We start from the raw sequence: 24,479 nt of genomic DNA, 5'->3' as shown, positions 1-24,479 counted from the left end.
CATCGAGGGGTGGTTTTGAATATCAAACACGCTAGGTGCTGGATATCTACAGCCTCCTCTGACTATTTCATAGTTGCCTGAATATACTGTTTCAGTAGCACCCCTCATCTTCCATCGAACCGAGGCCGCAACCCTAAATCACAATATCTCGACACTTGTATTCAACCGTGACTTCGACATCGGGTACGATTTTTCCTTTGTCCTAAATCAAATCCTGTTGCCCTTTCCAGTCGAGAAAGTACCTTCTGTTTCACCGTTGCTACCGTTTATATTTATTCTTTTAGTTTTTAATATTACATTATAAAATTAGAAATTAATTATTTACATATAATTCTATGTATCTATACGTAGCATAAAGAACTTCCGTATAACGTGATAGATATTGAATCTGAACTTCTATTAACATCATTGCACAAGGATATTTTTTATAATAATTATTTTAAAATATTTAATCTTTAATTCGTGTTATTGAGTACATGATCATAGGAATGAAGAAGGATTAAATTATTACGTTGTAAAGTATTTACTTTATTTTATATTCTACATTCTATCTAATGATCAATATAGAAAAATCGAAATTAAATGTTCTAAAGTTAAACATCGAAATTGTTATAGTTATTTATGACCCAACGATATCAATCGAAGATCGAAGTGTATGATATATTTTATATTTTTGCAACAGCAGCTATGCTGAGGTCCAAAATGGAAAATGGTAATCGAAGGAATAGCGAGTTTAATTTACCGTGATTAATTGAAAACACTGAAAAATCGTCTACAAGCTCCGCGTTTTTTCAATTTTCTCCTTTTGTCAACGCTTTCTGCTTCTGCTTCAATCCTGACAGTCTTATAAATGATCTATTTATCTGTCTTCGTTCCTCCATATTGCGTTGCGCCGACCACGGACAGATCGTGAAACTTTTGCAGGAAGTTTCCTCCAAGTGAAATAAGAAGATTGAGAAATATGAGGTCAAATTACCGCTTAAAGGAAATCCAAAGTTTTGTTACGTCAACTTGTGATTACTCATCATGGCCGAGATCACTTCCTATATTAAATAACATTCCTCGTTTTCTTTGAAAATTAATATTAACAAGCAACCAAAAGGAACTGATCTCTCTCTCCCTTTCTCTTTCTCTTTCTCTCTCGGCTGTTAACAATTTCCATGTAAAAATTGTAAAAAGACGCACGTTAAATATACTCAAATATTTTTGAAAATATCGTTACAAAAACAAGGCTCTCTCTCCGATATGAAATTATTTTACGTTGTTTAACTCTGATGTAATGTTTAAAGTTAGATTTTACTTTACTGAACTAACTTTGTTCTCACTTAAGCGAAAATAGCTTTGTATCGGTTTGTCCGATAACAGACATAGTGGAAATATTTTTATCGAAGTTACTCACTGGATTTCTTTAAAGAATCTATTAAGAACACCAAATCTCCTTTCTGTAAATTCTAATAATTCTTCCAACCATCGATTTCTATTCGCAAGTTCGATTATATCGTTGAAATCGCGCGAAAATGGATTCATTTCTAAACTTATTCCTAATAAACAAGTGGGTTAATAAACCAATGCTTATTTGCCCTCTGGTATCCAATAGCCAATTTCAAAAAATTCTGTGCCATTATCAACAGAATAAAACTTCTCTCCACTTTCCAAGTTTTCCACTCCCGGAAATTCAGTAGGGCGGAGGGTAAGTTCACTCGACTCAATACGTCAAGCAAATAAAAATGGAAAGTTGACAAGCCGCGGGCACGCGGTGGCTCCAGACATTCTGCCTCTGTCACGTTCAATTTGAATAAACTACCCCCCTCCGATCTTCCTCTAGAGATAAGACGCCTCAGGCCGAGGAGCGTCGCCACGTCTTTCAACTTTATTCAAATGCGGCCACCTTCGTATTGCCCTTTTTCTCTCTCGTTTCTCTGCCCTTCTCTTTTACCCCTTTGTCCCGAGTTTCTCGGGGAATCGCGATGGACCGGACCTCCTTCCACGCGGTTTTCGTAGAAACTACTCCGTTCCTTCGGGGCTCGACTGTCTTCATTTCGTTAGTTTCGCTCGCCACCGAACTTTCTAATGGCCGCGTAATCATTCGAAGGGCCCTTTCGGCCCTCGTTACGAAGATGGGCTTTAAAGGATCCTTTCTTATGCTTCTACAGTAGATTTGCTTCTGAAGTTTGTAACGAAGTGGGAGGATATTTGATTCCTTTATCGCTCTAATAGTGCGTTTCTCCATTGTGCCCCCTCTACATTTACTTCTGCTTCAAACTCTCTTATTTATTCACAGTATTATTGCGCCTTTTTTTATTCATCGTCAAACCCGTTTTTCTAATTCTTGACATTTTACTTAAATTTCCCTGTTTATTCCTTTCGTATTCTTCTACCAATCGACTTTCCACTCTCCTCCAGTCATCGATGTCACTGTAGAACCTATGTTCTATCCACTAATCCACAATTTTTAAGTCTGCCAAACAAATTTCCTTATTTATTCATGGATTATCGCTATACCTCTTTCTACTTGCTGTTAAATTCAATTTTCTAATTTTTAATCCCTCAGATAAGAGGTTTTACCCTTTTTCCTCTTCTTATTTCTCTACCATCGCATTTCCCACTCCAATCACTGCAGTCACTCTATCTTATTTTAATCTTAAGTCTTAAGTTTATTTATAAAATCAAGGATCATCGTAAAATGACTAGCCAAAATAAAAAGGGAACTGAGTTCATCGAAGACCAGTCTCTCTTCAATGAAAGTGGACGCAACATTGTCGACTGAACAATCCGGAGGTGAAATCGGTCTTTATTTACCCTAGTCAACTTCTCAACATAGTTTCAAATGATGATCGTCGATCGATCCAACTTCGGGGCCAGTGTATCCTTCGTAGAAGCGCGAGAATCGCCGCAGGACACGTTCACTGCACTTTTCGGGGTTCAAGTGTGACGAAGCTTGCTCTGATGCGGTCAAACTTCGATAGAGTGGCTCCTTTGCGACACTGCCAACTTCCACGTGAATTTCTTGGCCGCTCCGATCGAGTGGCTCGTCTTGCAGACGAATTTCCAGCAAACTGAACATCGCCAGGGTGTTAGTTTCGCCTCATGAATCTCTGGTCGACCTTGGTCCTCGTTCGACTCGTTCTGACCGTCACGTGGCGAATACCAGGCACGTTTTCGTCACCTGTAGTACTTTAAATGTGAATTTCCATAACGAAAGGTTATTGTTTTCAATCGATTGTCGCTTCTTTTCACGATAATTCCTTTATTTTTATTTACGTTTATTCAGAAAGAGAAACAAAGTGGTTGCGTCCAAATTTTTTAAAATATTTTGTAGAAAATATAAGCAAACGAGTGCTTAATAACTCTGTTGGTAAGGTTATTAATAATGTAGAACAGACATACTAACTATATTTCAAGTTTTTTCATTATTAATATCGAAGCACACGTTGTCAACAGGAGAGGATTATTCGTAATTCATTTTTATCGTCATTTTTAATTAACTGTTCTAGTACCTTGTCGGATAGAAAATATTTAAATATCATATGCTATTCATATTTAATATTTTTCACGGGAAAATTAAGCTTAAACTAGGATTAAAACTAAATTTTCTTACACATTCAACTCATCTTTACTAAATCACGGACGTGACTTGACAATATGAGGCAAAGTATTAAATTACGTTGTATTTTGCATAAGATATCACCTCCTGCATGCTTATACAACGCTTTCACACATATTTACATATATTACGCACTACATACATATACACTGTTTAAATCCTTAATCAAAATTTATCTCAGACAAAACCAACGATTCTGAAAACGGTGTATAATGAATTGCGGAAATTTCGTGGAGGGGGGATTAAATGTAATCGGTGCAGAGGATTCAGTCGGATTGGGTAATTTGCAGCGGAAACGTGCGGCTGCGAATTAACCAAACATCTATGGTGGTTTAATGAACGTCAGGCTTTAACGAACGCGATTGGTCGGTGGCTACGTCGAATGTGCTCCTCCAGCAATTTCGGCCGCGTCTCTATGACACGATTACTTTCATAATCACGATCTTCGGGACCAATATTGCGTTCGCGCGCAGAATTTTAATTGAAATTGCTCAGCTCGTTTTGAGTAATTTCCAAAAATTCCTGGCCTCGATCGTTACATCGCTCACGCCTCGATCGTTTCGCACAAACGCAGTTTGTAGCTCCTGCCCCTTCTGGTATTTCCACTATTTTCATTTCGTACGTCAACGATTTAATGACAACTGGATATCTGTATAATAAATATCGATCATATTTATTGCATATTGAGATTGAGTTTTAATGATTTTTTTCAAATTATGAAGGAAGGTATGAAACACAAACTCCAATGATAAATATAAATATCACTCGATTTCCAATTTTAAGTCTAAACCGTTTTCATTAACGTCTCGGTGATCGTACATTTCGGCGTAGATCTTATTCCCAACAGCCGGCACTTTTCACTCAGTCTGTTATTGCATAATTATCATACACTATCTGAGAAAATTATATTGAATCCATCATCATTATTGAATCTTTATCATATTATCTCAATTTATTTTCTACATTTATGCATTGCATGAATTTATTTATTTATGTCCTGATTGTCCCATATAGCTACAGAAATCGGGATTATAATCATTTGCTGACCATTTTCTTTCACTGGGTCGTTAAACTCACAAATTACCGGTCTTTTTAGTGCATTTGTAGATCGTTTCACTTCAATAGAACACCATTAAATACAGGAAACGCTCGTCTCGCGCTTAAGCGCCGGCCAAATTAAAACAAAAACTGAAGTCATGGAAACGTGACGACGACAGACGACAAATGGCAAAGTGTCTACACATCAGCGACACTCAAAATGTCATAATGTCCTGTTATCATGATTGAAAACTTAAAAATTTGGTAAAATGATTTTTACATAAATATTATGATCTTACTCCAAAGAAAAGAATATATGTCTAATATTCTCAACCGCAAACATAGAATAAAAGATCTCTGAAATACACCATTTCCGCTGTATAAAACGTCGGAAAAGTAATTTTACACAGGATTAAACAAATATTTTCGCCAATATTATTCAGCGATTGTTAGGGATAGAAGGCACGAAAATTTGGACCCGATGCGGAAAGTTAAACACGATAAACCGCTCGGTGTTGCGAGTATAACCAGTATTTCTCTTAAATTTACACAATTTCCACCGGTGGAAATAGAATAAAATGATCGATAATTCGAACAGGTGCGGTCGCGTTAAAAGGAGAGCAAATCGCACTGGGAGATTTCTCGCGAGCTAGAGCCGCGGCCGGATATTTCGTTTACGAAATAACGTCGGTGAAAACAGTGGGGCGGACGGCCAATGTAATGAAATATCGAAACCTTCGTCAAATATTGACGCGGTCGAAATAAAGCTTGCGATTCACTCGTTTGACAGGATTCATTGTGACGTCCCTGAAAAACCTGGCGCCGGCTGTATTCAATCGGATCGTTGCCTCGTTCGCGTAAACGATGAAAGAGGAAGAGAGGGTAAAATCGAGAGGGGATGAAATAATACCGAATAGCTTCAAAAGTTTCCCTACTTGAATTCGATTAATATTTCGTCCACTTTCGTCCATTTTTCTCTCCCGTTTTTTTCTTTTTCTTTCTTTTTATTCTCCTTATGGTTCGTTTCAAGTATCGACGCTAGATTCGGAAGCTTTTTTTGGAAGGTACAGAATGTTCCGCCCTCTTCGACTCGGTTATAATCGACCCGGCTTTTGTAAACATTTACTACATACTCGACTATGATTTATTTTGGTACGTACCCGGTTGACAGACCGGAAAGCCGGGGAAAATGGAATCTTTCTGTTCGTTTCATCAATCACAGAGAAGAACGGTGAGGAAATTTTCCAGATCACTCTTTCATCTTTTTTCTTTTTTTTTTGTACATTTTTCTATAGATTTGAGTTTAACAAGAGAATAACAGATTTAATATTTCGTGATCGCTCTTTTAATATTAACTATTAACCATCTGATTAGTAAAAGATAAGTTCAAGATAAATTTTCATGAGACCAAAATGTTTCGCAAATAAATATTTTTTATACCGAAAGATTCCTCTCCAATCACATATCGAAAATGTGTATTTTCCTTCGTGGAGGTTAATATACTCCCTATCAGTATGAAAAATAATTTTTCACAGGTCAGGAATCACGCGATCCATGGAAATAAAATCGAGAATTGTTTAGAGGGGAATTGAGATGAAAATTAATTAACCGGATGTATCTATTACCGCCTGGTCGACAACTGGAAACTATTAGCACAGTTTACGATCCCCGGTGGCGATGAAAATTACCGATACGACATATTAAAATTACTTTTCCGAATAGTAACTACATTCATTAGCTGCACGCTGTATGAAAATGTCGGAATACGCTCGAACGAGAAGTTTGTTCTTGTTTCGCCACCCTTCCCCACGCATCACGTACCCCCCCCCCCATTTTCTTGCTCTTTAATTTTCATTCAAGCTTCTCATTCCGTTCGCCCTGTTTCTTTTCTTTTCCAACTGCCACTTTCCACCTACTCTTGGCACCTCCTTTTTGCCCTGTCTCGTTCGTTAATTATGCACTGTACAATACGTATTGCTTCTTTGATATCATTTTGTAAGAACTTTTCAATTTACGTTAATACAAGTGGTTGGCTTCTTCGTTAATTAAAACTTGGACATTTGAAAATTAACCATCGCTCCATATTTATTCCTACATACATGTAGATTCTGTTATAAATTTTTTACGATATCCAAATATTTTGCCAATTAAACACAATTAATATTATTTTAGAGTTTTCTATTTCAATTTAGCTTCACACTCAAAATCACAAATTTTATTATTGGTACACCATTCTTCCTCTGTCCCCTCATTAAATTTACATAACTTACGTTTCAATTGAGGAGAAAAGACAGAAATCTAGAAATCTCTCCCGCACGCTATTCTTGAAAAATCTTGGTTTATGATTGTGACTGGCGACGAAAGAACTACTTGAGAACACGATTTAAAGACAGAACGAAAGTTAACTTGCACCCAGTGGCGTGACCTAACAAAAGAAAAAGATTCGAATTAATTTCTCAGCCTGACGCGCAAACAACTTCCCGTTAAAAAGAATAAAAGAGCAGAGAATATGTAGCTACGAAAAGAGAGATAAAAACAGAAGACCGATCTCTCTACAGCGGTAAAAATAAGAAAAACAGGAGAAAGACGTTGAACACTTTGCTGAGAAATTCAACAGCGAATTTTGCATGTAACCTGAACCAACTAAATTCCTACAGAACAAAAGAATATATTCCGCCCTCGCCTTTCGAATAATTTCTGAATTTCCATTGAAATTACCATATAGTTACATTCTAATTTCTTTCGGCTGTGAGCAAACTTTAAAATATTTGACAAATCTACGACCTCCTTCTGTCGAAATTTTAAGCGAATGTAATGTAGAAGCTTCTGATGTACCTAGATATTCAAAAATTGTACAAGCCTCTTTTCATTTTTCATAATTTTGTTCATAAAATATAAATACGACGAATTGGTTTTGTTTCTACTGTGGATATACCAAGTGAATCGTATTATACAAACTTTCAAGCAATTTCGTTTACAATTCACTTCTGTTAATTAAGGTAACACCTACTCTGGACGATGTTACGAACATAGTTACAAAATGCTGTTTTTAATTCCATATCATCGGGGAAAATAGTCAGCAGCTGGTATCGTGACTACGCCAAATTGGTTAATTATTCTTTAATTTAGTTTTGCGAAATGTAACAACAGTTTAAACGGAGAAAAATGATTCTCGGGAAAATACAAATACATGGTTGGATTAACACGATGGAATAAGGAGAATCAAGCTGGTGATTTTAAAAAATGCACGAAAAAATGTTAAGAAACAAAGTGGAGGTTGATACTTGAATAGATTTGAATCTGCTACGGAGATAAAATTAATTCATGAGTGTCGTGCTTTTAATTAGGAGTATCAAATAAAAGAAAAATTTACTTTTCAGTAAAAGGTATATTCTTCTTATCTAAAAATTTAAAGGATGAAGATTTGCTACTTGTCTTTGTATCTTCAATCTCAGCTAGAAAATTTTGCTAAAGTAAGAAATAAACGTGAACTCATACACGAAGAATTATTTCTTAAACAAATAAGGTATAGGCAATTAAATGCCTATAAAACCAATCAATCGCAATCCGTTACGATTTCTCCAATTTCCAGCGCAGTTCCACGAGAAAATTTTGTTTCGCGTCAAGCGAATTCGCCCGATAATTCCTCGGCGTTAATTATTAGCGTTAATTAGAGAGCACGTAGCTGTTTGTCCCGCAGGCACATTAAATTTGCACTTCATTAGCGCAGTTACATATTAATTCGGAAACTTGAGTACAACCGGCCCTGGTATAATTTTCATAAATCAGAGATGCACTCTTAACTGGATCGGAAACAATTCTCGCTGTTCCACTTCTCCGGTTACCAGAACACCGCCGATTCCAGACGTTTCAACCATCCCCAATCCTAGACGATTTCCACTTTAACTTTAATTCCCAATTCGGCTTCCAATTGCGGCCGCGATTAACGCAAATCTAATCATCCTGTTGTTCCCTGTTCTTATTAATTCTATCAGCATATGACCAGCGTAATTCGAAGTTTCTATTCGAACATTATTCTTATTCCACGTATATTTGAAGATTACTCGCTTTAAATTCTGGTCAATTCCAAGAAACTGAAAGCACATAGTTCTCCGTCGATCGTAAACACACGATGCACTAAACACGTTCATTACGTGTGGCGTGCGCACGAGTCAACACATACATATGTACTTGAATAGGGCACGTGAGCTGAAATGTAGCCGAACGTGTTAATTAAAATTGTGAAATAGATTTAGTAGTAAAATGTGAAAATGTTTTTGATTCCCAATTACCGAATTTCAATTTGAAAGTCTTCTAATTATAATAGCGTCGTAGAAACGGATAAGTCAGAAAAAAGATACCCAACGGATAACTTCTTACAATATTCTTTATCTATCGCGTTATTTCGCGCGTTATACCGATTCCCTAGAAGATATCCGACTTGTGAGAGGAAGAATCTCTTATTAGATCAAGGAGCTGTAGAGGAAGAAAAAGCTTCGATGCGACTTCCAGATTGCGCTAATCGCCGCGGTAAAACGACAGCCGAGGGATTGGGACGTTATCTTGAGGAAGCCGTGGGTTCCATTGCCATTACTACTATCGTCAGCGTTGGCCACCGCCTGAATACAAATTGCGCCGAGTAACGTGGCAATGCACTGGCCACCCGGTCGTCATACAAATCTACCCGTCGATACCGTGATCCTATCTCGAATTAATTCCTGCGAGCCTCTGATAAATTGGGACACGCTCGAGGTGTCGGATAAATCATGTTGCCTCCTGCGAGCTTTCACGGGTGACCAATCGATTTCTTTCGTTCCGTGCGATATGCTCCCTTCGAGATAGTAACCCGTCTACAGAGTGAATTGCACTTCCGATTTTTCCTTTTTTTCAATATCGTTCCGTTCCCTAGTTAATATCGTAATTTCTTCTTGTTGAAGATATCACTTCTCTCTTGACACGAAAGGATTTTCAATAGGGTATTTATGACACGAAAATTGTTGGCTACTTGTTGTGGAGCAGTTCATAAATGTTTTGTAGAGAGCAAAGATTTATTCCTAGGAACAATTTATTGGCACGTTATTTGAGAATTTTTATATTTCTAGAAAATTTCTGTCGTTATATTTATTACGGGATTTACAGTGTAGTATTTTCTATCTTTGAAGTTTTAATTGGAATCAAGAATTGTTTTCCATGGCGGCAACCACGAAAGGAAAAATAGAGATCATGAGGTTATTGATACCGCAAATGCCGAAAAACTGACTACTTGAACCGCAGTGAAGCCACGTAAGAGAGGAAAGTTTCGCCTAATGACGTCGTTATTATAACGTCAAATGTACTTCTTCGTACTTCTTGACGACGCACTCGACGTTACACCCCTTGACTCGCAAGAACAGTCAGCCGTTGAAGAGGAAAGACCTAGATTCTTACAAAAAGGGAATTCATGAACATTTAGACGTTTTATTTTGACATACTATCGACATAGTTTTTCTAATCGACATTCTTGCAGCAAATTTTTCATGTCAGATTTTACAATATGAACACCTTCTGGAACTTTGTATACTTTTCACATTCTCTATACGTAGTATAATTTCGCCAGGATGATAATCGTAATTCATCGCGTGTTAAGTATTCGATTATCAATGGGATCCATGAAATGAGCCGTGTTCGGGGGGGATCTCATTGAACAAACATGTCGCAACCGAGTTCTCCCTTGCCAATCGGAGATCATAGTTCCGCGTCAGTGAATGACAGCCTTCGTTCTCGTGTCCTCATTAATTCGCACGGCATTGTTCATCGGCGAAGCTGGCTCGTTTTATGACGCGTGTTAATCATGACAAATACGCGCTCCATCCGCGGAAGAGGATGAATCGCTTGATCACGAATTATCGTCGACTCTTAAGCAACGTCGCTCGTTTCTTCCCAATGATCGCTGATCTTGAATCGTTACACGAATTTTCTTCGAGGAAATTTTAATGATTAGATCTCACTACATAAAAGAAAGATATTAGGTTAGTGCGTATGAAATTTTGATGCTCTAAACATTGAATTTCGCTGTTATCGTTTCTTATAAAATCTTTAAATACACTATTGCATGTTCTAAAATATTTTCGCGTTACAAAGCATATGTAAAATAATATCTAAAATAATCAGTTAAGTAAATATCATAATACGAGCTTTTCTCATTATTTTCGTGCCTATAACCTATAGTCTATTGCAGAGGCTGTGTTCAGATATTTATGAAAACCCTTTGTTATACATCCATATAGTCTCTTTCGTCACGAAACGGTGAAAACAAAAAACACCTTGCCATGTGATATTTCCACGCAGCAAATTACGCTTAAAATCAACTAGAAACCAAAAAAAAAAAAAAAAAAAAAAAGGAAAAACAAAAATAGAACAAAACAAATCTCAGCCAACACTTCCACGTTTCCCACGCCAATTTTCCGACTAGTCCGCGTGCAGCAAATTAACACCCAAACCAGGCGAAACCGAATTCATTTCCCTGGCGAGCGTTTTCGTGAAAACTAGCCGCGATCCATCGTGCGTCGGACAGGAGGGACGCGAGGCATTCGCTCATATAATTCTTGTCTGCGAGTCGGCATCCAGAGGCACGGCCATGCCGGAGCCATCTACCCGTGGCTCAGCCACCAGCAAACGGAATTTAATATTAATACGAGCGGCGGAGAGGAGCGGCCGTTGCGTGGCAAGCAAGCCCGCTCGAATTTCGAGAATACCGGCTGCGATATCGAATGGTCGATCCAATTTCCACGACGATCACGACGACGACCAGCGGAACATTGACTACAACTACAATGGAGAAAGTCCCCGTGTTTTAGACTCGCTGCATCACGGAGAAATGCCACGCGAGACTTTACCAGACTCACCCCTTCATGGGCAAAGAGTGGCTGGTGAAAGGAAGCCAACTGAACAGGTTTGGGGATCCTTATGGATGGGTTTCTAGATGGATAGATGAAAGGAGAAGGTCTACAAGGTAGCTTGAGAAGAGGAAAAGTGTGTTCGTTAAAGGTTCAGTGATAGAAGTTATTCAGAGCTGGTTATGGTGCAACTTAAATATTTTGCTGGTTACGGAGCTTTTACAAACAAAAATCGTGTGCGTAAATAATTTTAAAATTTTGTCCGGGTTGATGTTTGAAGTTTGATATAGAGAAAGAATGAATTGTAACTGATCATAATTTGATAGGAGGGATTGATCAGTCATCGCCTGGACTGATGTTAAAGATTTGGTATGAAGTAAGAAGAAATTGTAATAATTACAGTTTGGTACAAACAGTGAAGGAGAATTTTCTGAGGAAAAGAAAACACGTGTTTGCTAAGGATTGAGAAGAGAAAGTTATTGAGAGATAGCTACCACACGTGCTTTTAGTTTGACGATGAATTTTATGGCAGAAAATTTTTGTCAAGGGTTTCTAACGATTACGTATTTTATTCTACCTTTAAGATTATTTTAACGACTATGAAACCTAATGTACATTCGTCCAATCAACACCCAAATCGTGCTACATTTAAATAGCTATATTAAGCATTTTTAACGCACATTTATGCATACTGAGGACAAACGCAAATTCTAAGAAACGGTTTCATAGTGGAGGAACGAGGGAAAAAGTTGGACCATGTTAGAAAAGAATGTGCGAGAACGACAATTGGAAGGGGGCAGGTGAGATGCTTCCTAGGCGTGATATGTTGCGACTGGGTCAAGTTATTTAATCCTGCCGGCATAAAGCATCGCAGGCACGCTTGAAATTTATGCGCTGGAACCGTGCTGGAATACTCGACGGAGTGAATAGTTGGCCGAAATACTCCTGGCCGTCCAAGAAATTCGCGATTCCCTCGGGATCTACAAAATCGTTGCCGGAGTGACTCTTATAATCTCCACGGATTAAACTCCGTCGTTTTCGACATTTTCCTACACGTGAACGATTGTCAGAGGGGAATTTTTGAATATAGAGCCGATCTTTTTCGACATATGCAGTTGGCGAACTCGTTGAGGATTCCGGTTGGGTGCTGAAACTCTTGACGAGTGCCATGTGTGTTTTTGGTAAACTTTCTTTGATCGGAGACGGAAGTAGCGGCAGGAAATGCTGAATTTTCTGGTATAATTTCTTTTTTGAAGACTCTTAAGAGATGAATTTACTCAAATCGAATAAAAAGAAATATTCTTAATTTTGCAGTTACATTTATTATTAATCGTAATGTATAATATTGTGGTATACCTTAGTACGGCTGAGAAAATTATTAAAAATTGCAATAATATTTTTAGAAAAATTAATCGTAGTCTTTGATAAACATTTTCAGAGTAACAAATTTGACTTAATTATTTTCGCGAATTTAATTATTTCAGAGCAGTTGTCTAATATGATACGAGGTTTAGACAGTGGAAAATTGGATACAGAGGGAGCAGTATTTTTAATGATGTTTTCAAGGAAATCATTTGATCTTGTGGAAACAAGATCCGACGTAATCAAAAGTTCGCAAGTCCTTAGAGGATTTCTTACCGCTGGAATCTTATTTCCCTGTTCTATTGCGCGACAGCGGCGGTGTTTGAGAAGAAATGACTCAAGAGACCGAGTTCTCCTTCTAAAGTAATATCTAACTACGTTTGTTTCTCTTGTAAGTGCTCTCGAATTGGTTGTCTGTTACGACGACTCTTCTATACGTAGCTCTATAATTTGTTCGAACCATATGTTTCTTATATCTTTCTTCTTCCTAGCGTAAAAATAAAGAAAACCAAAAGATTCTTAATTAATGTGACTTTGGCTATAGCGGTTCAAAAAATGGAAGAAAAGATCTGCAATAGGAAAATAATGGTACATATTTTGTCATGCTACATTTCCTACCATTTACGGATTATAAAAATAAAAAATGATTTCCATTAATTTTTATATACAGTCTATAATATAGCCGCGTATACATTTTTAACATTGCACTCTTTAAAAACACGCGGGAAGTCTTTTTCTTTGATCAAACATGAAAGTACGTGATTACTTCCTACCGAACTCCGGTTTAATCTGTATTATCTTTTAAATTAGCAAGAACACAGTTTGACTAGTTTAAATTACGCGAGCTGAAGCAGAGACTGTTGAAGCTTTTCCTCAAGTTCCGTGAATCAAGTTTGTCAACTTTGATGCAAGCTACTTTCCAGGGACCGGCGATGCTTTACGCTGGTGAACACAAGGTACATGCATGTTACGTTCCACCTGGAGTGGATACGAGAAGGTAGACAGGAGGTGCCAGCAGCTGCATTTTGTCTTAGAAGGAAATTTCTGTTCCTGTTTCCCTGTTCCAGCCAGCGTCTTACAAGATTATCTCGGGCTCTGTCGTCACTTCGCATCAAAAATGTATTCATAAAGAGAGTATTTGCATCGTACAAAGGCTAAAGTGTTTGAAAATGTTACTTTAATACCGTGGATACAGGAAATTAAAAAACTTCGGAATAGATTAATTTTAGGATAGTATATATAATCTCTATGGACGGGCGAAATGAATAAAATACTAATTTTTGTATTGAAATAGAAGTTATTACAAAATTAACGTCGAACAACAACGATCTAATATTTTTGTAATTTATGATGAATAAATGATGTTTTAAGAAATGCCATTACAAAAAAATGAAACACGAAACTTCTGTACTGGTAGAACGATAAATTTTTCACTGAATGCTCGTTACCAGCTGAATGATCCTAGACAGGATTAACCTACGTTGGATGAAACCTTTGGAAATCGATATGTCACATAACGCATTAAACGATCAAACTACGATAACTTCTTGTACCCACGACTGCAAACTGCGTGATAACAGAAAAATTGATATAATTATCACTGCTATTTTTACACGTCATTTTCCTTAATTTCAATCAATTTGAACTTTCTAAAAGTACGACCGATATCTTACATTTACCTCGATGAATTTCGAGCTTATCTGAAAGTTTCTTAGACGCCAAACACTAGAGAAAATAAAGAAGGAAAGTCAAAGGAAAAATGGTCGCTCGTTACTCGAGCAACTTCTGTGACAGCAACAAGTTTCGGAGACATTACTAATAGTGAAATCATTCTCTACGACTTCTCCAACGAACTTTTCAATAACACGCTCACAAAAATCTATCGCGAAACTACGCAAAAGTCTTTACTAGAGCTTCAGATAATTTTTAGACAGAATCCTTCTCGTCGACATATTCATCAATTTATATAAAGGAAACCACAGTTTTACTTACAAATTTTACGCACATTATATTATTTCCTCTTACGCTTTTTCTTATTTCCTTTGAAATTTTTAGAGGAAACTCTCTGGTGAATACAGACATGTTTAGTGATTAATATTCTCTATCTGTTATCTACAAACTTACAGATAGAGGGGAAGAGCTTATATTCAGAGCTCGTATCTAACCAAGACCTAACAGAGCACTGGTCTTCGGAATTCTTATGGCTGACTCGTGCAGTCCGCTACTACTGCGCCCAACTCTGCAATTCGCCATCACTGAAACGCTCTCGGCGTTAAGTATTTTGTTTATTTCCCAGGCGATGGCAATAACGATAACTATGATATATAAATCTTTCGTGGGGTGATCATACTCAGCTGAACTTAAATGCTGCAGTTGAACCACTTCGTGAAAAATATTTATATAGTAGCAGATAACGTCCAGAATATAACACATTATTAAAAATATGTGATATACCTGCGTGTACGGGATAAAATTCATATGAAGGATTATTAAAATATGTTTCTTTTTATTTTCTTCGTGAATAGCATCAAACGCAGATACGTACGTTTGTGGAAATATGTCAGAGCAACTTTTTCTGCAATTCCTTTGCAGGATAAAAGATATTCCACGACACAGGAGATAATAGACAATAAACGAGAACAGACGTGTCTGTCGATTGGACGCCGTTCATGCTTTTACTGACGTTCATTGACTGTCAGAATTGTACAGTTACCCGTTCAAAACTTGATGGCTCTGCAGAATATTTTCACACGATTATTCCATCCTGCGACATGTAAATCGTCCAAAATTTCTATCTTTCGGAAATTCACGGAACGTGCAAACAATAGGTATACCAAGGGAAAAGAATCTACTAAGAAACACGATTCTTAAATTTTCTCGAAGTGTGGGAGTGATGGAATTTTGTTCAGCGGGTGAAGAATGTTTGGAAACAGATCGATAGACGTGCGAATGATGTGTACTTGGTTTAGAATCCAGGAGTGTAAAGGAAGAGTATTTGGGTCGAATGATTGAGATTATTTGAACGGAGGATGCCATCGCAGAAGTTTCTGAATGGAAACTAGAAAGAATCCCAAGATTTATAGGAAAAATAAAAAGTTCTCGAATAACAAAGCGTCCTAATCGTTTGAACCTAATCTTACAGTTGGATTAGTTAAGGATTCAATCAATCGAAAATTGAGAGAGAGAGAGAGAGAAGTACCATTTAATCATTAAATATATGTATAGTTTTGACGATTTTATGTGAGACTCGTACATTGAAAGTCTCATCTCTAATTTGGCATTCCTACAAAATACGAATAATACATGTTGATAAATTATATAATTAAGGCTTACACGACTTTTGCGAAATTTTCTAAAGCGGGAGGTCCAAAGGATTAGTGGGTAACCGCTAATTCCATTTAATTTCCATTCAACATTTGCCCAGGATTAACTTTGATAAGCACGAGGATCCTGTACGTTTACTTTTGAACAGAGTCCGAATGCCACGTTCATATTGCGTCAATGGAAACGTCGAGTTCACTTCGTCGAATCCAACGTTCCACGACTAAATTGCAATTACTGCTAATTAATTGAGCGATGGGTTGAGTCGTCCGGGAACAAAGCGTAGCAGAATCGAGTCAACGGAGAAATTGAAGACGACTCTCGATTGAATATTCCAAACTCGTCGACGTTCTGATGACGACTGTCCGCGAACTTTCGTTTGCTGATATGATTCACGAGCCCCGATTTATTTCCGCGATACTCCTCCCATACTGATACAATCTTCGTCATCTGTCTGCGTCAATTACAATTGCAAACTTCCTTTTTTCCCCCCGAGGAAATTTCAGAGGAATCTGAATGAATACGTCGAGCGTATTCGTTCGTGATTGACGAATGTAAATTTTTATTAATATTGATTTCATCTTTTGGAATTGTTATCAATCACATCGTATATGAGGAATATCGTATAACGAAAATAAAGTGTGTGCAGCTTTATACCTTTAACGAAGTTGATAGACAAAATGATAGAATTACTTTGTTGGGCATAGGTAGCCACTATCCGTTGCAAATATCCTCTATGTTGTGGTGCTATTTCAAGAAATTCGATTTCGGAAATCTAAAGGAATCAGATCCAAGTGTAATTAGTCGGGCAAATTAGGATTAACCCAAATTCAACAAAGATCCCTTTCACAGCCCTTAACGAACCTTAAACTTGTACTACGGCCTTTCCTCGCATAATTATTTCACATCTGTCGGAGCTTGTTTCTGAAGACGCGTGAAATTGGGTCGTGCCTGCTAACTAGGGCTAATTGATAAACAGCGTCTAGCCTGGCATACTTGCAAATGAAATCGGTGAATGAGGGAACGCAGCGGCTGACAAGCAGCGCGCTAATTAAACCCCTCTGCGTATAGAAATTCGATTCGTCGATACGGGGAACAGGTTTTTGTACGTGGCAGGGTAAAATACGTGTGAAATGCTGGATCACGTGTGGATTCTCTGGGGCGATTCAGCTACGTTCGGATGATCTAGAAAAAAACCTATTCACCTAGATTCTTCCCTTCAAATAATTAAGAATCTTTTAAAAAATAAAGAAGTGCAAGATTCTTTCATTTAACACTAAAATTACCGACGTTTAATATTATCTAGATATTCCACATATAAATCAGTAAGCATAATTCAAATGATATTAATTAAATCTAATTATAATATGTAATAATATATAATAATGTATAATATCGAATTATCTCTCCATATAAATGAAAATCAATATTAATTTGGGCAAAAATATCAGTATCTTTGCAGTAATTGTAAAAAATGATTTGAAAACGATTATTTCGACGGGTTTGGTAGTTCCAGCATCCAGTGTTGTTATTTTAAAATTGCTTTAACGATGAAAATAAATAAATAAGCAAAATATAATTTAAAAAAGCTAAGAGTTTAAAAACGAGGAATCCATTTTAATGAATGTGATAGTTCTCGTTAGCGTTATCATTTCAATAACGTTTTTAAAAGTGAAATCCTTCTGTGCTAAAATTACTCTCAGTGTATTTCAGTGTACAAAATGTTAGAAAAAGTAAGTTTTACTGTCAGATAAATTACAAATTCGATGTTTGTCCCTCTGAATACATATTTCAATGTAGACGTTATTGATTTAAGGTAATAAATAACCAACGGGATTAGCTGATTCCGATCGCTATCTATTTTCAAATTTTAAATCACCTTTGTGACAAGGCGTGCGTGCGTTCCGCGTGTTCATGTTCAGAGAGGACGCGGATACGTGCCCCGAATCGAAACGGAGCATAAACTTTGCCCCCAAAACGACGTACGTCCGATTGTAAAACGTATGGCAGCGTTAATTGAAATTTAAATTCATCCAGACACATTTTCAGCGTTCAACTGAGACGCGCAAATGAAATATGCATGCTTTTTGTGCCCACTGCAATTTAACAGGCTGAAGTAGCAATCAATTATTGAAATTAATCTCCAAGCGAATTTGTAATCTATGACTGCCTTGTGCACCGATTATTGCTCTTTTGTAGCAAGGAAGCAAAAAGACCGAGAATCTTAAGAAATCTCGGATGATTTTCGAACTTAGTCACGTTCATCTGAATTCTCCCGAATTTCATACGTCACATCACACATGCGTCATATTAACAGTGTAATATTTTGAATGCAAGTATAAATCATGTTAATGAATTATCGAAGATATTCTACAGAGATGTGTTTACCTTCCCCGTCGAAAATGGCTATTTATATTAGCTAAAGTTATTCAATTTGCTAAATAACGTGCAGTTTTCCATTTAGGTATTAATATAACTTTGCCGTGCTCTATATATATGTACTTTTAACTTTTCTGAATAAAACGTGCATATTTCACGCCAACTATATTCACGAACAATAAATAATCTAATTCAACGGAATAATTGTGACAATAATATAGAACAATTTCCTCGACGATATTAATAGCATTACATCGGAGGTCTGTAACTCTGTAAAACAGAAAGGTAATAAGCATATATATGATAAGGTTTCCAAGAACGAATTTAAAGAAGATAAAACAAAGAGGGAACTTTTTTATGGAATGACTTAACAACAGCGTATCCTCGTGAAATAGAAGCAAAATGGACACGACAAGCAGATGAAGTCTTTCAAAAACGATCTGAAAAGAAGACTCAGAGAACGTAGCTCGCGCGTTTCAGAGATAATCCAGGTCGCCGTGACGCGGGCCGACTATCTGTCGTTAAGAATGCAATAACGGCAGGGCTTATCCCGTCATAACAATGTCCCGTCGACGGTGGCTGGGTGCGACTGGAATTGAATCCACTGTCGAGGAAACGGCACCAAGCTTGCCTCGTTCGTTTTACGCGTATGCAAATTTTTATGCGGCACGCTTTACGCGTGGTAAGAATACCCTGTAGATAAAGAGTAAACGCGGCCAACACGACCTTTTTGATATGTTCAAAGAAGGACAGAGGGAGCTTCGGAAGGGTAAGAGTACTCGTTTTAAGAAAATTTTCGTTTCGAACGAAGAGTGCGCGACGAAAAATATTTTCTTCTTTTAATTGGGACAGATCAATTTAACATTTTTAACAGAATAATTCAACACACTGTTAGAATTCGTTTATTCAATTACTTAGTTTCAAAAGGTAAGATTATGTATTTAGAGCGAATGGTTTCACGGATTGTTGTGTTTTTCTTTTTACTGAAACGTTGAATCTAATTGTTGGTCAGGAAGAGTGCAGAGCAATGTTAGACCTCAATTACTGTTAGTGGGGCCGTTTATTCAGCCGAAAGACGCAGTTAAGGACGCAGAAAACGCGACAAGCTTTATGGAACGATCAATTTTAATGGCTCCATTCGTCTCGCATTACCACTGTAATGCTAGCGTATTTACGAGAATGCAATAACGCTGTTGGTCGGGCTTAAAGAGATACGAGCGATCGAACGATAATATAAGGGAAGATTGAAGCCTAGGAACTTGGTCTGCCGGCAACTTGGATCAGTTTCTCAACTTTTCACCTGCCTTAATCCACGACAACCCCTTCCGCGCTATTAATAAACTCCGTCTTACTTACTTTTCTCGGCTTAATGTTTTAGCTATGGCTATCTATGTTAAAACGAAGGCTTCTGATACATTCCATAGAACTTGCGACGCTACATTTTTAGAGATTTCAGAGATTTATTTATAAATATATATAAATACAAATTTGTGTTTCTTTTTACACGCTTCTTAGTTTCGTTTCTCTAGTACAAAATACACGGTGTAGTCATCGATGGTTAAACAATCCTCCTTAAAAAATTTGAATATAAGGTCAGAAATGTGAAATTTCCAGTAACTATCGCAGAAAGTTTGTTAGGTTGGCGAAAGAATAGTAAAGGGTATAAAACATTTGAAGACAGTAACCTTCATAAATATTAAAGTTTCGAATCTTCCACAGAGCTGTAACACGAGAAACGAATGATTTAACTTGAAAATGCACTGAATCCCAAAACATTCAGAGCATGATAAAGATCTGACTGTTACGAAAGTTTACATATTATCCAATGGAGTTTATCAAGTTGGCTCGATTCCGATGAACAGTACACCGAGCATAGTTTCGATGGTAAATCACGAATGTCGAACCGATTCCGCCGGAAAACCATAAATATTCAAGACATTAGGATGTAAGCCAAGTAATAATTTCATTTGTGTTCCAGGACTCTCGTTAGGTGGTGGCCTGATAGTCCTAGCATCTGCTTTATCAGATGCATCATTGGAATTGCCGGGAAAGTACAGTCTGCCCTCTACATCGACCATGCAAGCTGATGACAACGGTCTGCCACAGTATCAGTATGGTTGGTGCCTTCAGTTGTCAGGACTGGCTTTGATTCTCGCGGAAGTTGCCGCTGTGTTGACTATGTCTGGGTATATGGCTCGTTTCTCCACAGTGGAAGAAATGGTACGGTCGTAATAATCACTTTTTATGGATATCATACAAGGATAAAATATAGTTGGTACAGAAATTGTTTGGAAGAAGAAAGAATCGTTTTCGATTTGAATATAAATAAACATTCTGATATATAGAGTATTGTAACTAATTACATTTTGAATTCTGGTTGGATCTTATTATTACTTTGATTTTTCAAGGTGAGAGTCATGGTGCCTGGTGCTGAGAGAAAATTACGGGAACAGAGAGGACTAAGTTCAGAGTACTTAGTCAGAGCTCACCAGAAATCGCCTGGACCTCCACAGGCTCGAGGATTCGGGCAGCCCTCGAAATGTACTTCTACTTATTCTATTATATACTTTATCTAGCTTAACGTAGATTAATGAACAAATTATTAATAAAAATTAATAATTTATCACATTTGCAGCATCCCAAAGAGCTCCCGAGGAAGGAACATCTCTGTTATGCAAAACAGCCCCGGATATCTGTGCTTCGAACCCGCAAGCCATCAGCTATGTCGATAAGGCAGATCTATCTCACGTTTTACCAGCGTATCCAGATGCCAAAAGTAGTGATCCTCGATATACCTTCGGGGATAAGTCAGAAGCCAGCGTTATCGACTCACGATTAAGCGGTTTTGCTGATAAGGAAGGTTTAATCGATTCTAGAATTCTGTCTGACTCGCGACAGAATATGATAGCTTTCACAGAGAATAAAGAACATTCGGTTGGCCAAGAGCCACGATATTCCGAATTTTCTCCTAAAACCACTGAACAAAACGTGGTGGACTCGAGATTGAGTGGCTTTACCGAAAAGGAAGGTCTCCTCGATTCTAGACTCAGTGGATATGGAGAGAAAAACGAATCGTTGTTGGACACTCCGTTCGGATACGATACGCGATACAATAGTTTAGCAGGGCAGACAGTGCCCATCACTCTAAAAAATCAGAACACGTCTGTCTCGGCTATTCAGTCTCAATATATTTATCAGAATTTTGGCACGATACATTCTGGGATTTTAAGGGTATCCGAGCCAGGAACTAGTTCTAGTTCGAATTCGAGTCAGAAAAGTATGACGCTGCAGAACCCGAAGAGAAAGTCACAGATCGCCCAAAATACATTTAGCACGATGGAGTGTGAGAAGAGGAAACGAGGACCTGGCATGGCTGGTAAAACAGGTTTCTACACAGGTAGCGCCGTATGACCACCACCACCTCCTCCGACGCCCAGGTAACTGCAAGAGGAGGAAACGCCACTTTAAGCCTCTACATTAGAAGAGGAATCAGTGGCGTGCAACCTATTTCGTCGGAGGAATGCACTTTATTTTGACAACTCTCGTGAAAGAAATCTGTATTATCGAGGGATATGCACAGATCTCGGTCGTATCTATAGTTGATAAGGTGGATATTGACAAAAATATGGTTATCATGTGAGTGAATAGTATCCACAGCTGATCGTATAGTTCCCTGTGATTCGTCAGCGAATGATAAACTGGAAGCTGAAGATTCTTTTGTGAATAAGGTGCAAACTACTTAAGAAATTAGATGCAGACTAATGAGAAAAGAACTTGTATATACAATATCAATAATAAGGTTGACGTTGAGCTCCTTTTCTGCGAAAGAATAACTCGAAACGAATTTTTCTAACGTTTCGTAACTACCCAAGCGACGTGTCACATAGTCATTATAACAGCCGACATGTTAATCGATAAAATAAAGAGAAAACAAGATTCGTGGTAGCGTGCATAAACTAGGCGTAGCGTTAAGTGGCATAAGCAACGTATCTTTAAAAGGATTAATGTATAGGCTCGATTTTACTGGGTAATTTATGCCTTCTACTTGGGCCGTGATCTCTTTGCCACTATAAAATCTAGTCGATCGTACTTTGCGTGTCGATGCAGCAGGAATGACAGAGGTACAGGGTTGCCAGTCGTTTGATCCGCTTAATAATTTTACTCTGGAGCGAGAGATAGTTTAACGCATTTATTATCGCAAATTCCATCGGTGCATAAACCTTTCCTCCAGTTATCGTTTTATAAGTGAAGCAACCGATAGTGTCGACCATGATTCGCATGGAAAGTAGATCAAGAGACATGGGAACTCGCAACTCGCCGTTAAATTTATCCTCTACTAATCACGTAATCGCGTTCTCAAGCTGCATAACCAATGGAATGGAGCTATAAGTCGAAGAAGAATATTAATGTAGTCGATATGCTGTAACATATAACTCGGTGATCGTGATATACTCACGAATACTCAATCGCGCGTAAACTCGCTTGGCTATTTTCGGGAAAAGAGAGAATGCCGTGAGTTACGAGCGATAATTCGAGAAAACGACCGTTTGACGAATCGTGGAAAAGATTTTACCATAGGAACGGATCATCGACATGAAGCACAATAAATATTATTATACGGGGAAAAAGGAATAAATGGATTAGAGTACAAAACATTTTCTTACTACTACATCAAACGATGTACCATCGTTCGCTTAGCTGTCTATTATTTAAATGATCGTTTCCCTTGATCGTTATTCATCTATGGCAAAGTCTTTCATTGCGTTCGCCAATTTTGGACATATCAAGAACACGAAGAAATGTTTTTAATCCAATCCGACACGAAATCGTGATTCAAACTTCCTTCCTATTTCCTCGCGGGGTGCTCTACGCAAGGGTTGAGAATATTTTGAACATCTCAAAGATCCCGTTAAAAATTTCACCCTCGAGCAGGATCGTACGTTGTTGTGTATGTAACGTCGTGACTTGCGTATATTCACGTATACAGATCGTAGGTAAGTGTAATAAAACTTTTTTTTTTTTTCTAAACGCGTTGTTTCCTTACCCAACCCATTCGAATAAAATTGTACGTAATCTTGTCGTTGTGATTTATTCAAGATTATCCGTAATAAAAACCGTTTCTGTATCGTTGAATTATTCGGTCACTTCACTTTGAAAATCTTTTACTAGCAACAGCTATGAATTTTACCTGTATGTGTATTTATAATGTATATGTATACGTAATATTGTATTTTCTGCTACTCGTACATTTCTCTAAGCTGTTAGATTTCCGTATCTCTTTTATATCATTTTAGTATCGTTTGCAATATTTTCTTACTTGTTATACGTGTTGCATATTATATATCAAATTTTCTCTGTACTAAAACCATAACACACGTTTTAACCAAGCGGATTACCATTTTACTATCGATCATGAAAATGTTTACGAACTAAAACCTAGCGTTTTCAATACCTTTTTAAACGATAAGAACTATGTGACATAAAACACAAATTTGTACGAAAAAATGTATCAACTGAAACTATTAAATTTTCCCAATTACACTCTTCAGTATCTCATACTGATACTATTCGCATTCGTGTTTCGCATGTCACTATAAATCTCTATAAAAAATTGCACGTCCAACTCATCAAATCTCATAATCTACCGTCTGCTTTCCAAATTACCCTTCCAAACAAACAAATAAATAAAAAATTACAATCCACGAATCCCGACGAAACTGACATAGTAAAAAACGATGACTGTCCAACGATAAAGTAGACATTCCAAAATTTCTCTCGAATCTCTGGTACAATCATCGAGGCACCCTTTCAGATGGCACTGTCCGCAAGAAACTTCCGTGTGAAGCATCGTCGGCGAGCTTCTCGCCAGATGGCGGAGGCCGTGCTTATGTCGCGAGACT

At 37.6% G+C, this 24,479-nt stretch overlaps 1 protein-coding gene across 1 annotated transcript in view; it reads left to right on the top strand.

Annotated features, from left to right (window-relative positions):
* Positions 1 to 24,118, top strand: part of LOC132913755 (uncharacterized) — a 161,333-nt gene extending 137,215 nt beyond the window's left edge. The window contains exons 5-7 of the mRNA XM_060972287.1: positions 20,558 to 20,799; positions 20,988 to 21,120; positions 21,215 to 24,118. Of these exons, the coding sequence (XP_060828270.1) occupies positions 20,558 to 20,799; positions 20,988 to 21,120; positions 21,215 to 21,990 (1,151 nt within the window). The 3' untranslated portion in view covers positions 21,991 to 24,118. The remainder of the gene's footprint in view (positions 1 to 20,557; positions 20,800 to 20,987; positions 21,121 to 21,214) is intronic.
* Positions 24,119 to 24,479: the final 361 nt, after the last annotated feature.

This window comes from Bombus pascuorum, chromosome 13 (genome assembly GCF_905332965.1).
Source record: "Bombus pascuorum chromosome 13, iyBomPasc1.1, whole genome shotgun sequence".
In the NCBI taxonomy this organism is placed as follows: Eukaryota; Metazoa; Arthropoda; class Insecta; order Hymenoptera; family Apidae; genus Bombus; species Bombus pascuorum.
This window is presented reverse-complemented; position numbering and strand designations above follow the sequence as displayed.